This window comes from Hemicordylus capensis, chromosome 5 (assembly GCF_027244095.1).
Source record: "Hemicordylus capensis ecotype Gifberg chromosome 5, rHemCap1.1.pri, whole genome shotgun sequence".
Taxonomy (NCBI): domain Eukaryota; kingdom Metazoa; phylum Chordata; class Lepidosauria; order Squamata; family Cordylidae; genus Hemicordylus; species Hemicordylus capensis.
In genome coordinates, this window is record NC_069661.1 from 20,313,102 (window position 1) to 20,328,611 (window position 15,510).

General features: G+C 48.3%; 1 protein-coding gene across 7 annotated transcripts in view; it reads left to right on the top strand.

Annotated features, from left to right (window-relative positions):
* Window positions 1-15,510, top strand: part of ARHGAP24 (Rho GTPase activating protein 24) — a 552,712-nt gene that overhangs the window by 158,880 nt on the left and 378,322 nt on the right. For all 7 annotated transcript variants that reach the window (XM_053255944.1, XM_053255948.1, XM_053255950.1 and 4 more), the window contains one exon: window positions 13,868-14,067. In XM_053255944.1, coding sequence (XP_053111919.1) covers window positions 13,888-14,067 — 180 coding nt within the window. In that variant the 5' untranslated portion in view covers window positions 13,868-13,887. The remainder of the gene's footprint in view (window positions 1-13,867; window positions 14,068-15,510) is intronic.

Consider the following 15,510-nt stretch of genomic DNA (forward strand, 5'->3'; position numbering starts at 1 on the left):
GGTATAGTCATCCATTGATTGATTAAGTACCATCAAGTCAGTGTTGACTCTTAGGGACCATAGATAGATTCTCTCCAGGATGATCTGTCTTCAACTTGGCCTGTAAGTTTTCTCAGTGGTGCATTCATTGCTGTTGTAATAGAGTCCATCCACCTTGCTGCTGGTCATCATCTTCTTCTCTTTCCTTCAACTGTTCCCAGCATTATGGACTTCTCAAGGGAGCTGGGTTTTCACATAATGTGTCCAAAGTATAATAGTTTGAACCTGGTCATCTGTGCCTCGAGTGAAAATTCTGGATTGATTTGTTTTATGATCCATTTGTTTGTTTCCCTGGCTGTCCATGGTATCCTCAAAAGTCTTCTCCAGCACCAAAGTTCAAAAGCGTCAATACTTTTTCTATCTTGCTTCTTCAGAGTCCAGCTTTCGCATCCATAGAGTGTCATGGGAAAAACCATTGTCCGGACAATTCTAATCTTTGTAGGTATAGACACATCACGGCATCTAAATATCCTTTCCAAGTCATCCATTACATGTACAGTATTTACCAGAATAGAAGACAGCTCCAAATTTAAGGCAGCCCCCTTAAAAACAGAGGTTCATTTTCTCAAATGAAGAGGACTCTGAATTTAAGACACCCTGCCCCTCAATTTCTAACATCAAAGAACTTGTAAAAAGCCAAGTCTTGGATTCAGATACATATGGTACAACATTCAGAGCCCTTTCTCATGATCAGGGAGCAGGGCTTGAGGGTGGGCAGTGGGGAAGGCTGCTCAAACTTACCTTCTCTGCAGAAAATCTGTCAGTCTTTCCTGGGTGTGGTCCCTGCATGCCCAGACGAGCCTCCGTTGGTCCAGGCAGCATGGAGGGTCGGAGGCTGGGCCTCATCGTCCTGGCCCTGGAATCCCATAATGCACCATGCAAGTGTGTGGTGCATTGTGAGGATCCCAGCTGCGATGGGCGGACACCTATCACTGCTACAGCACCGGCTAAAAGCAGCCGGTGTTGCAGCCGATTGGGGAAACGGGGCTAAGGGCGTGCTTGCTCCCTTTACCTCACTTAGGAGGCTGGCTCTGCCGTCGAAGCAACTCTGGGATCGGGTATGATCCTGACAGTTCTTATGAGCAGCCAAGATGGGGCATGGCTTCCTTATCCCGGTCTTGGCTGCACGTGAGAACAGCTTCAATATCAGAATAGGGCTAAAGGGTAACAAGGGACTAATCAGGCTTCATTCCAGTTGGAGGTGATTGATTAAAGGGCCAAGGAAAATGTTTCACCCAAAAAGTTGCATTTGAAGCTGAAAACTGAAGGGAAAGAGTGGGAGCACCATTAATGTGTTAAGAGAGGGATGCCTATGTAGGAATTTCTTAGATCATTATATTGTTGTGCACAGCCCATGCCCTGTACACTGAGGCATTTCAAAGGCAACACTGCACAGGTTTGGTTTTCTTTAGATGAGAAAGGGCACTGCTCCCTCCCCAACAAATATATCAAGTGCGTAAATGGAGACAAACAACGGGAACTCTTTGTAAGGCAGAGAGTGTATGCTACAGTACATCAGATGATCCCCAAAAAGAAGCCCTGCACTTAGGATGTATCTTCAGCTCACTAACTGCTCTTTCCTGGTCTCCTCCCTCCCTCCTCCCTCCCATCCCCCTCAGCATTTTCCCTCCCTCTCCTATCAGCACACCCCTATCTGCACTTTCCCCTTGAGTGGTGTTTGTATGTTACCTTCTCCTATTCTGATGGGTATCTCATTCAAAATTAGAGGTTGATTCTGTTGTATTATATCTAGTAGTCTTTTATGTTTTGTGATTTTAGATGTTTGTCCCAATGGGGATCCTTTAGAGAGTTGGTGGTGGTGGTGGTGGTGGTGGTGGGGGAGTCTATAAAACAAATTCTCAACTATTTCCTAATCAGTAGCTTCCATCAGCCAAGGATTCTGGGCTGCTCTGTAGCAATCTGCCTACAAAGGAATAGCTGACAAGCAGCTGTAACAATGTTTTGTACCACGCAATTCCTTTTGGACACATCTTAAACAAAAAGCCTCATTGTGACTTTATTTGCTACATGGCAGAAGGGTGCATAACAGTAAAACGCAGAAACGTTGCTGTGCAAGGGACAGTTCATCTCCACAATAATAATAGGAAACATGTCAAGCAATCCCACATTATATGGTACATATTTTTTGCTATATTCAGCGGCAGCAGAGCTAAGAACCAGTTCTTGGAGAGGATGTCAGTTTATTTAGCAGGGGGAGAGCAACTGGCCCTATCCATCCCCAGCACAGCATTCCTCCAGCGGCTGCTGCTGGTGTCTATCTTATGTTTCTTTTTTCGTTTGTGAGCCCTTTGGGGACAGGGAGCCATTTTAATTATTTATTTATATCTTTGGAAACCGCATTGGGGACTTCTGTTGAAAAGTGGCGTATAAATATTTGTTGTATTCGTATTCTTGATTGTTAGAAATATGATCCCATAACTTGGCTGGATATTAACTTTGCTGCAGCTCTGCTTAAACATTTTGTGAAGTCCTTTCACCGTTTTTCATCTGGTCTGGTTTTATTTGAATTGCTGTACTGAACCAACAAGGCTGAACATTCTGGCTCCTTGGGAAACGTCTATGACATAGCTCTGGCAGAAACTGAATCTAAATTAACTGCTCAAGTTAGGACTTTGATGTCTTGGAAACATTATTTTGATCCCGCCTATGGATCTTTCCCCAAAGCCAATAAAAGTCAATAAATAGATGTCTTTCCATGGCGACATGTTCCCCTTTATGAACAAGGCCCATAGTATTACTGCTGCATAAAGCAGTGAACAAATAAAGCCTTTAGAAGTGACTTTGAACATATTTTTAAGCCCTCTCTTTCATGAAGCAGAATAGCCTGGAATTTCAAGATGAAAAGATGGCTATTGTCCATGGCAGACTGTAGAGACAATCGTCTTCTGTGACTCCTACCGTCAATATCTCTTCTTATTGCTTTTAACAGGATGTGTTTTGTGAATAAGGGGTTAGAGCCAAATGTTCTCCGAATGCTAGCACTAAGAGTCAATTTCTAGCCCAATCCACTAGTGGTGAGGAACAACAACAAAAAAACCCCCTGATGAAACACTGACTGGAGAGGATCAGGAGTGCCTCCTACCTCTTCCTGGTAGTAGCCACTCCCCCCCCCCGCCGGGTCAATGTCAGATGCAGGGGGCATGGCCAGTGCTGGGCTTGACTCTGCAGGAGGGCCGAGTGGCACTGGCCATGTCCCCTACATCTAATGTTGATGCAGGGATGTGGTTTGTCCCAGGAGTGGAGCGAGACTGGCGGCGGCCCGTTTGTGGCCGCCGTGGCCCCCTGCCCTGCCCCTGCGTCTGACATGATGAGACGTGGGGCCTGGCTAGCCACGCCCTTGCGTCAGATGTCAGACGTGGGGGCGTGATCTCCCTTCCAAACAGGGCCACACGGCTGCGTTTGGAAAGGAGAAAGACTCTCCCTGCCTTAAAGGCAGGGAGAGCCATTCCAGCCACACTGCCAATGCAGCACAGGCTGATCTCTCTCCTAAACGGGGCAGCACGACCCCATTTGGGAGGGAGATCGATCGGCCCCACTGCATAGGCAGCGAGGCCAGGAGCAGTTCTCCCTGCCTTTAAGGAAGGAGAGTCACTCCGGCCCATGCTGACCAACACAGTGTGGGCCGATCTCCTTTCCAAATGGGGCCGCGCGGCCCCATTTGGGACTGAAATAACACCCCCGTGTCTGATGTCAGATGTGGGGGGGCGTGTCTGGGGCTGCACTTGCAGCCCCTGATTGGTGGCGGCCCAGGTTCTTTGAACCTGGCTAGCCGGGCCCCGCGTTTGCCCAATGGTGGCTCTGCCCCTGGTTTGTGCATGAAAACACAGGAGCCATTGGCAAGACCCTGTCCCCCAGCTTCCAGAGAACTCCCTCCACCCCTGCTTTGGACTACAACTCCCATCATCCCCAGCTACAGTCGCCAAAGTCAGGGATTATGTTGTAGTACAACATCTGCAGGAATGCCAAAGTTCTGCAGCCCTGCTTTAAACAATAAGACTATTCACATGTGCGTGCAAAACCAGGCCAAGGGAGCCCAGCCTGGTTTTGCACATGTGTGTGAACCCCTGGGATCAGGCTAGTCCCAGCGTGAAACCCACCCAGGAAGCCTCCCTTTAAAACAGGGTTAGGAGAGCGAGCACTCTCCTAACCCCATTTTTAATCATCTGTCAGCTGCTTGTAGCCGCAGCTGCCAGACTGCAGGGAGCGCGGGGAGGGGTGGGGGATCCTCATAAAGCACTGCACACTTGCACGGTGCATTATGGTATTTCTGGGGGGGCGAGGTGATGCGGGGTGACATGTCCTGGCACCCCGACCCCCAAGCTACTGGTGGCAGCTGGTGCTCATCTTGGCAGGTGGTCCACCCACCCAGAGAAGCCTGGAGGATTGTCTGTGGGGAGGTAAACTTTTCTGGGCTTCCTCCCTGCAAACAGGGTAGCCCTTTTTCACTAGTTGTGAGAAAGGGCTCATTCTGTCTCTAGGTTAGCTTAAATAAGGACCACCTTCTCCCATATGACTCTACCTGTACTTCCAAAATCTTACTGTAGTCTCTTAGGAAGAGGCCTAGTTCAGTGCTAGAATACAGGCTTTGCATGTAGAAGGTCCCAGATTTGGTCTCTGGCAGCATTTTCAGGTAGAGCTAAGAAAGATCCCTGCTTGAAACCCTGAAGAGTTGAAGCTCTTCTCACTGTCAGTGAGAAGAGCTTCTGGTGGGTCTGTGGGGAGAGCAGCCCTAGGCAGATTGACTACCAGCTCCATCAAGGAGCTGGTGGGGACTGCGGGGATTGGGGGCTGGGATGCCCCACGTGAGTGCGCGGGGCATTCTGGAGAGACCCCCAAGGCTGGGAGGCTGGCTGCAGCCTCCTAGTCAGGGATCTACTCATGTGTCAACACATGCACACGAGCAAAAAAAGTGCTCTGTTAACCTCATTTAAGGGGTGGGGGGATTCGGCGGGCTAGCCGCCTTGGAACCACCGGGCTCGCCTGCAAGCCCGGTGGTTCCCACGATCAGGAGTTGTAAGAAGTTGTAGATATGTGTTTCCCATATCTTTTTCCTGTTGTTTTTTATACTGTGGCTATAGATGACCCCTCCTGTATTCTACCAAAGACAACCACAGGGCTCTGTGGTCACCAGGAGTCTACACCGACTTGACAGCACAACTTTATATATATATTGATTGTAAGTCACCTTGTCGATTTGGAATTGCAAGGTGAGGTAAACCGCTTTTAATGGAGAAATGAATGATTAAAAGTTCACGCAGTGCTCTTATATGTAAATTCCATAGCACTTTTTCTTCCTTTCTGCTTGTGCAAACTAATGCAAGAGGAAGAGCATATTTGGAATTAGTTTTCTTTTCCTTGTAATGTTCTAATGTGAGGTATAAAATAGTCCAATCTAATGTACTTAGAATCAGGGGCTCAATTTTATTCAAATGTGATTTTCTGTGAAAGCTGATACTGGTGTGTGTGTGTGTGTGTGTGTGTGTGTGTGTGTGTGTGTGTGTGTGTTTCCTCAGAATGCTTCAGTCAAGCTTATTTGAGAGATAATCCTCTGGCTTATCCTCCGGAAGATGTAATTAAAGTTATTGGAACAAACAGATCTTTGCCTTGCCACGTTAAGGTCCAGACTTTCAACAGTGTTTTGTCGTATTCAAAAGAAGTGTTAGTTGCATGTTTACTTTTGTTTGTGAATTTGTGATGAAGTGCTGAAAGATTTTGTTGGGTTCAGGAGAGGTTTGAAAAAGGAATATTCCAGAAGAGTATAAAAATACCACCGCCATCAATAAATGTGGCATAAAAATGGTAGGACAAATGAAAGACAACTGTTACCAAGTGGGTGATGCAGCCAACCTCTTCCTCTGACAGGAACCTAGGTTACGTAGAAGCTGCTTTACACAGTAGGCTTGTCCACATGACCATCAGCAGAGTAGAAGTTCTCAGCCTGGCTCAGAGAGCCAGGAAAGCTCCTGATTCTCGGTCATGTGCTTGCAAACTTTAAGGTAGGAGGCAGGGAGAATGATCGTGTGCAAGGGGGCAGCTGGGTAAGGTGGCTTTCCCTCCTACCTTGTTAAAAAGCTGGAGACAGAATCTGGATAGGACATGCTTGTCCTACCCAGTTACTGCCTTGCATGTGATCATTCTCCCAGCCTCCCACCTTAATGTTTGCAAAATCGGGAGCTTGCCCGGTTCTCGTAGCCAGGTTGGGTGCTTCTCCTACCTTGCTGGTGGTTGTGTGAACAAGTCCGGAGTCAGAACATTGGTCCATCTTGCACAGTGTTGTCTGCACATGCTGACAGCAGCAGCAGCTGCTCAACTGCCCAAGCTTTCAAATGAATATTTCTCAGTCCTACTTTGAGATGCCAGGGATTAAACCTGGGACCTTCTACCAGAGGTGCACCTAGGCAATTTTGGAGCCTGGACCTAAAGGCCTTTGGAGGCCTCACCCGCAGCTGCAAGTTAGGCATCATCCCCCTGCACACACACACACACACACACACACACACACACACACACACACTGTGACACATGCAGTATTTTTAACACGTGGGTTCTTGAGGGCACAAACAGCAACTGAACTCACAAGAATATAAAACAGGTATATTTATGCAAATATGCATTAGCAGAAACATTTCAACACGCAACTTAACATATTCCCATCCCACATATTTCTTTCCCCACTCTACCCTCTGCCTCTAAAGCTGAGGTCATGCTTGGCACAGTCACAATTGGCTGCTGCCTGGTGCTGCACGGTGACCACACCACTCAGGACAGACTTAGGAAGATTTGGGGGGCCCCGGGGTGTGTGAGGGTCATTGTCTTCAGCCCAGAAGTACAGGGGTAAGAGCGCCTGTGCCTTCTACAGGCAAAGCAGTTGCTCTTCCACTGACCTTATAGAGCTTCTTCTGATCTAGGACCATCACCTTTTTCATGCACTTCCAGGTGGTGTCAGTGCCTGCTGGAACGTCAGTCTTTGCTATCACAATTATTAATGTGCCACAAATATGCATGCATGAAATGCGTAAAAATTACTGCTGCTTTTAAGCAAGCAGAGAAGTCATGTTTTAAAAATTTTAGAGCATAAGGAAACATGGTAGCTTGTGTTGGAACACCAGTAGCCATAGGAACATAGGAAGCTGCCTTTTACCGAGTCAGACCATAGGTCCATCTACCTCAGTATTGTCTACACAGACTGGCAGCGGCTTCTCCAAGGTTGCAGGCAGGCAGGAGTCTCACTCAGCCCTATCTTGGAGATGCTGCCAGGGAGGGAACTTGAAACCTTCTGCTCTTCCCAGAGCGGCTCCATCCCCTAAGGGGAATATCTTGCAGTGTTCCCATGTAGTCTCCCATTCAAATGCAAACCAGCATGAACCCTGCTTAGCAAAAGGGACAATGCATGCTTGCTACCACAAGACCAGCTCTCCTCCCATAGTGAGGAGGCTATGATGGGAAGGGAGGAAAAGTAAATCTGCATACCTATGCACACTCATTTTGGGGTGTATGTGCTGTTGAATTTAAGGTTGGATTGCACAGGGTTGGGCCAGCAAAGACAGAGGCACACAGTGATAATGATGGAGAAATCGTTGGCTTTGGATTGCCCACAGCCCAGTCTTCTTAGAAATGTCAGCCATGTGAAAGGACTTCATTTTCATTTTGCCCCATCCTGGGGTCAGCAGGGTTCATTGAGCCTGCAGCATTTTTTTTTAAACTATACAGATTAGATTTCTTCTAGAGGAAAGAGGATTTGCCCATAGTTCACTGAGCTAGCGATTTTCCTGCTTGCAGATCTATCTCTTGCAGCTAAAAATCATTAAAAGTTAAGGGCATCAGTTTATGCCTGCAAAAGTCATATCAAAGCCTGGAAGGAGGAACCTCTGCACCTGGCAGTCAAAGTGTGAATAACATTTCATAGGTGTGTTGATAGCATTGTATTCAATGGTCTGAATTCCTAGAGTTCTTTGAATCTTGGTCTGTGTTCCATTTCTGGGCGTCTCTTGTGGCTTGTTTCTCCTTCCCTTCCCCTCCTCCCTCCTCCTCCACCTTCTTTGCGTACTCAGTTCTGATGTCCCATTCCTGATCAACCATATTTTGCTGGATCAGGAATGAGCAATGGGCAGAAATGCTCCCCTCCCTTTTCCTTGCATTTCTGGCTTTATAGAAGACTTTGAGCCGGGTCTCATGATCAGTGAGACCTGGTTTTTGTGAATGCAGGGGGGAGAGCAGGCTAAGCCCACTCTCCCTGCACACGATCGGCCACCCACACGGTTACCGGCTCCGTGACGGAGCCGGCAGGGGCTGGGGGGAGCAGGGGCCGATCAGCCCTCGGAAGCTGCAGCATGCCCTGCGCAAGCGCGCAGGGCATGCTGTCGAGACCCCCGGAGCTGGGAGGCAGCTCTTCGCCTCCTCTCCGGGGGTCTCACAATCGGGAAGCCTGGGTTTGCGGAGCACCAGCATTAACCATGGTGTGTGCGACCAGGAGGGACCAGAAATGGGATACCTGAACTAAGCCCCTGCTTTGGTCCCCCCCATCCTTCTCTTTAGGGGTGTGCACGGAACCGCCGAACTGCGGTCCGGCACTGGGGTGGGGGTTGCTTTAAGAGCGGGGGGAGGGTTTACTTACTCCTCCCGCCACTTTCCTCCTCCGGCGCCCGTAGTTCCAATAGCAATTGGGGCGGCAGGATACCTCCCTGCCACCCCTTCCTCCGTTTCACTGCTCAGGGCTCCCAGCCCAGGACCCAGAAGTCTTCTGCGCGCACATCGTGTGCGCGCTTCATGTCTTTAAAAATATCTCCTAAGGTGGGGGGTTTTGTGGCATAATACCTAATACCTAAGGAGGTACTGCGGCGGCGGCAGTAATTGGGGTGGCAGGATACCTCCCTGCCGCCCCTTCACCTGTTTCACTTCTAAAGGCTCCCAGGACCCAGACGTCTTCTGCTCGCACGGACATCGTGCGCACGCTTCACGTCTCCGTGACGTACGTGCGTGCGCGCACACACAGAAGACTTCTGGCTCCTGGGAGCCTTTAGAAGTGAAACAGGTGAAGGGGCGGCAGGGAGGTATTCTGCCACCCCAATTACTGCCACCGCCGCTGCAATACCTCCTTAGGTATTAGGTATTATGCCACAAAAAACCCCGCCTTAGGGGATATTTTTAAAGACGTGAAGCGCGCGCAGAAGACTTCTGGGTCCTGGGCTTGGAGCCTTGAGCAGTGAAATGGGGGAAGGGGCAGCAGGGAGTTATCCTTTTTTTTTTTTTTGCTTTAAATTTTTATTGATTTTAACAATATCTTGAAAATCTCATTACATCCAATTAAACAAAAATTGACTTCCAGCTCACCAATCAGCGCGAATCACTAACTATACAATTAACCCTTGCTACGGCAGGGAGGTCTCCTAATGCCCCAATTACTAAAGGAACTATGGGCACCGGAGGGGGGAAGTGGTGTGAGGGGTAAGTAAACCCTCCCCCCCCGCTCTTAAAGCAACCACCCACCCAAATCGCCTGAACCCCGAACCGCTCATGGCTGGACCGGTCCGGAGGCCTTTAGAATGGCCTCCGGACCGGTCCGGGCACATCACGACTTCTCTTTCCCTTCTTATATATGTGCTGCCTTGGGTCATGGGAATGGGGGTGATATCCAGAAAAGGCAGGTGCTACTATAGGTCTGATGGCTCTGTGCTCTAAAGTAGATGAACTTCAAAAAAAATTTTTTTTAAGTGTGTCTGATTTCCCAACATGCTTTCCCCATGCTCTTGCTGCAGTCACAATATTTACTTCGTCAAGAAGCCTCATTTCCATTTAGCTTATTCAGAAAGGGGGGAAGTGTACTCTTTAAATTAGCATGCAACTGTCCTTCTGCAGTTCCTGTAGGTGTCAACTTCTTTTAGTTTTTCGGAACACTGCTTGTATATCCGGACTGAGTTTTAGGTTTGTGTTGGGTTACAGAAGAATCAAATCCTTTTATCATTTCAGCATCTGCAACACCAAGGAGTTATTTGTCTTCGATGAGTGTCCGGGTGCCCATAGGCCAAACATGCAAAACAGTGGAAAGCCATGTCTGGAGACTTTCAGTTCTGACAAAAATACACCCAAATGCATTTCAGTGAAATTTGCCTGGTTTCATTTCCACTTTCAGCCCTTTCAGGATGTCCTGTACTTTTTTTTAAAAGAAAAAATCACAGATGTTGTCTCCCTGCTCTCAGTATTTGTTACCATCTTCTGCAAAAAACAAACAAACCAAAAAACAACAACAACCCACCTCCTCTATGAACACAGCATTTTATTATGCATGGACCTGCCAAGCACGTCTCTTTACTTGGTATATGTCTCTTCTCAAGGTCTCTTTAGTGAATTGGTGGGTTCTGAGGACAACTGTTTTCATGGGCTCCAATCCAGGGGCATAAGAAGGCTGGAGTGGGCCCAGAGACAAAATTTTAAAATGGGCCTCTCGCTGATACACACACACTTCACAATATATAGTCATGTGACTTGCCTCTGGGGGGCCCCTCGAGGCGTGGGGCCCCCCAGGCAGCCGCCTCCCCTTGCCTAATAGTAGTTACGCCTCTGCTCCAATCTCCTCCAGCCCCACCATTCAAACAGACCTTGCAACTCCTCCCAACCATAGGCTCTTGTAGGCTGAAAGGGAGGAGAGCTGGTCTTCTGAGACCAAGCATTAATTGTCCTCTTTGCTAAGCAGGTTCCACCCTGATTTGCATTTGAATGGGATACCACATATGTGAGCCCTGTAAGATATTCCCCTTAGGGCAGGCCTGCTCAGCTTCAGTCCTCCTGCAGATGTTGGCCTACAACTTCCATAATCGCAGACTATTGGCCACTGTGGCTGGGGATCATGGGAGTTGTAGTCCAAAATCAGCAGTGGGCGGGGGGCTAAGTTGAGCCGGCTTGACTTAGGGGATGGGGCCGCTCTGGGGAAAGCATGTTTGCATGCAGAAGGTTCCAAGTTCCCTCCCTGGCATCCCCAGATAGGGCTTGGAGAGGCTCCTGCTTGCAACCTTGGTGAAGCCACTGCCAGTCTGTGTAGACTATACTGAGCTAGATGGACTAATGGTCTGACTCAGTATATGGCAGCCTCTTGTGTCCTATGGAGGCAGAAACAGTTTGGGCTTGTTCTTTCTACCAGCATGGTCATAGTTAACTGGGCCCCTGCCAGTTAAGTCTTGAGCCAAGAGGCACCTTTTAAAGTAATTATTCATTCATATTTAGCAGGGGGAGAACAACTGTCCCTAGTCAGCCCCAGCACAGCATCCTTCCTGTGGTTGTTGCTAGTGTTTACTTTATATTTCCTTTTAGATTGTGAGCCTTTTTGGGACCGGGAACTATCTTTCTTTCTTATTTACTTGCTTGCTTACTTGTTTATTTTTCTGTGTAAACCACTTTAATCATCTTTGTTGAAAAGTGGCGTAGAAATATTCTTCATCGCCATCGTCATCGTAGTAGTGGTAGTGGTAGTTAAAGGATTAACTAAGTTCACCAAGCCAGGTGCACTCCTGCAGAGTGTGACATGAAAATCCATACCTTACTGGCGACTGTAATCCCGCCACTGCAGCTAACCAGCATTAAATTACAGTTGGGAACTTCAATCAGATCGTAGTTGCAAATTGTAGTTTAATGCTAGTTAACCATGGCGGTGGGACCAGGGGCATAGCAAGACCCCCGGGGCCAGGGGAAAAATCTGTGGAGGCCCCCCCCATCGTGTGCACAATATGCATGCGCCCCAGCACCCTAAGCCACACCCTCTGTGTCCGATGTCACACACAAGGGGCAGGCAACCGACAGCTCCCTGCCACTGCTACCTCCTCAATGCTGCTGCTGCTACCCCTGCCCTGCCACCTCCACTCAAGGATGTGTGGGTTGGGCCTCCCCTCCAGGATGTGTGGGTTGAGCATGCCCATGATGCCCTTGAGGGCCCCCTGACCCTCTGGGCCCAGGGACATTTGTCCCTGCTTGTCCAACGGCCGCTACGCCCATGGGTGGGACTATGATTCCTGGCACAGCTCGGTGATCATAATTAACCCTTTAGTGACAACCTCACCAATCACAAGAACAGGCCCTTTGTGCGTTCTGGGTCAGCCCAAGGCTTCGTGTCACTGGGGACTTTTAAATGTGTGGTTTGTAGAACCGTTGTGAACAGGGTTGTTAATATCCCAGAAGGGGAAATGTGACTATCGTTTGTATGCTTCTGATAATCATTTTTAGTGTAAGCCCTTTTAGAACTGCCTGTTAACTAGCCCTGATGCTGAGCTTAAACAAACAAGAAGCAGCTGAGTGGGAACTCTAATGATAAATGTTTTGCCAGGATAATAGTGAAAGGACCAAGATAAACTACAGACCATGCTTTCAGTTACAGATGTTGAGAAATAAATTTCAGGGGATGGGATGGAGCAACTGTGTTGAAGCTAAGCAGGTCATGGTCTGGTCAGTGTCTGGATGGGAGCTACCTTTCAATCACATGTATGGTGCCTTAAATTTCATTTGGGGGTGGGGGAAGGTGGGCTATAAATGTCATAAATAGATAGGTATTCTAGAAGCAGGCTTTTCATTAAAATAAATATTGAATAAATGTCAGCCTTCTATTCATAATACATTTGGAAATGCTTATGACTCCCCCACTCAATTTAGTAGTATGCCCAGGTCAGACATCAAAGTATTGATTTCTGTTACTGTATACCTTGACTGTCTAAAGAAATTTAGGAACAATGCACAAGGGCCCTTTTGAGATGGTGAAGTCAATCTGAGTCGACATATTCAACCAACATTGTGAGTGCTCTGACAGGTTCCCAGATTGTGACTTGCTCCATCTGAACGCTTGGTTTCTAAGCATCTAAAACCTGGCTTTGTTCATGGTCCCTTATTTCCATGCAGCGACTGAGCTGTGTGTAGGAACATAGGAAGCTGCCTTATACTGAGTCAGACCTTTGGTCCATTTAGCTCAGTATTGCCCAAACTGACTAGCAGCAGCTCTCCAAGGTCACAGGCAGGAATCTTCCCCAGCCCTACCTGGAGATGCTGTCAGGGAGTGAACCTGGGACCTTCTGCATGCAAGGCAGATGCCCTATCACTGAGCTACAGCCCTATCCCCTAAGGGAATTATCTTGCAGAGCTCTTATTTCATTCATTCATTCATATCCTGCTCTTGATTAGCAAACCAGAGATTGCTGGTTCGAATCCTTGCTGGTATGTTTCCCAGACTATGGGAAACACCTATATCAGGCAGCAGCAATATGGGAAGATGCTGAAAGGCATCATCTCACACTGTGCAGGAGGAGGCAATGGTAACCCACCCACCCGTATTCTACCAAAAGAAAACCACAGGACTCTGTGGTCACCAGGAGCTGACACTGACTCAACAGCACTCTTTACCTTACCTTTGCCTTCCTCCAAGTTTCCCAGAGCAGTGTACATGGTTATGTTTATCCTCACAACAATCCTGTGAGTAGGTTAGGCTGAGAGATATGTGACTGGCCCAGAGTCACCCAGTGAGTTTCATGGCTGAATGGGGATTTGAACTCAGGTCTTCCTGGTCCTCGTCCAACACCCTAACCACTACATTACACTGGCTCACATATGGTCTCCCATCCAAAAGCAAACTACAGTGGACCCTGCTTAGCAAAAGAGACAGTTTATGCTTGCTAGCACAAGACCAGCTGTCCTCCTGTGTGTATACCGTTCTGAGATACAGTTCTGAGTAATCCAAGTCAGGTTCTTCTTTCCTGCTCCCTTGAAAACTGCTGGGCTGCTGTTTGAAAGATAAATTAATGTCGCTCCTCCTGTTCCTCCTTATTTCTCCCACCAGGAGAGTCTGCTGGCCTCATTATGGAGGAGCACAATGGCTCTGCGGAGAGTCCCCAGCTGAGCCAAGGACGCCACGTTGCCATCAAGTGTGGGTGGCTGAGGAAGCAAGGCGGCTTTGTCAAGACTTGGCACACACGCTGGTTTGTCCTCAAGGGAGAGCAGCTCTGCTATTTCAAAGATGAGGAGGAAACCAAACCCTTGGTAAGTACAAAGGAAGAGGCAGCAAAGTGAGGCAGGAGAAGAGAGGTGGAGGAAAGGAGGCCCCAGCCTGGCCTGCTTCAACCACTCACCCTGAGCAATATCCCAGGTGACTGCGTTTTGGGGACTTGGGTTTCCAGAGCAGGCGGTCCAGTTGCAAGCACACGGATGGCTCCCAACTTGACTGTGGTTGCCTAATGTGAAAGTATATTTGGCTCCATAAGGAAAATAAGTCTGCACCTTTTTTTCCTTTGGCTAGTTCAGGACATTTTGCTGTGTTGCTGCTGGATCAAGGAGCTCAAGCTAGGAGGTTGTGGCAGAGATTGCAGGTCAACATCCCGTGCTGGTTTCAAATGTTCTGGGTTGTTGAGGCAGAGAAGTGGTGGTGCAAGAGCTACAATGAAATAATGGTTCATTGAAACATACAATGAAATTTGTAAAAAATAAATCAATGTCAATGTCAAGTTTGATTTCACTTTATGGGGCCTATTTGGCCCTGTTACCTAATTAGTGAAGTGGTTTGGCCAAGTGTAGGAGCATCAGAACAATCACGTGAAGGACCTTCTTGCCAGAAACAATACCTTTATAACTTTTTAACAGGGTGCATTTTATTTTACACCTATATAATGCCTAAATTGAACAGCATGCGTGATTATGTGTGTGCAAACCTTTGAAATTTGCCAGACAACAAGGTCATTCACATGACCATCTTGTCCGGCTGGAGGGTGGGCTGGCGGGGAGGCAGGGTCCTACCTGTCTCCCTGCAGAGGATCGCCCTTCTCCTGAAAGCTCCGCTGCTTGCTCAGCACATTCGTGTGCTTGTGCAGCACATGCTTGCAAGTGGCAGAGCCAGGAGCCAGAGGAGGAGGTCTTCTGACTTCCTACAATGCACTGTACCAGGAATGCGGTGCATCGGGAGATTTCATCCAGCTCTGCAGGCAGCCCAAGCAGATATAGGGCCAGGGAGTGGTGTAGAAAGGCGTGTTTGAGCCCTCCGACCTCACTATTCGCTTGGGTACACAACCCGGGTGACCCCAGTGCAAAGTGCCGGGATTGGGACCAATCCCAGCACTCCACCTGACCAGCCCTACCCAGGTAGGGCTGTCTGAGCCTGGGCAGGGCTGGTCATGTGAACGACCTTACTATCTGGCAAGCAAAGTCATGGTAGGTAGGATGATTTTCTTAACTTCCAAAATTTGCCTTCTGGAGTACCTGATCTCTCTTGCAGTTATGGTGGGAGTGGGGGAAAGGCTGTTGTTGGCCTCAAAGCCCGGAAAGAATGTCTGAGCAAAGAACTGTAACTTTTTAAAAAATACTTGGCGTCTGCATTTGTGGAGTGCATTCACTAGTTAGTTAGTTCCCAAATAGTCCTGAGCTGAGAGCTGACCATGTTAATGAGTACAGTGCAAAGCCAGTCCTACCACAAAGCAAAGCAGGGTAATGTGG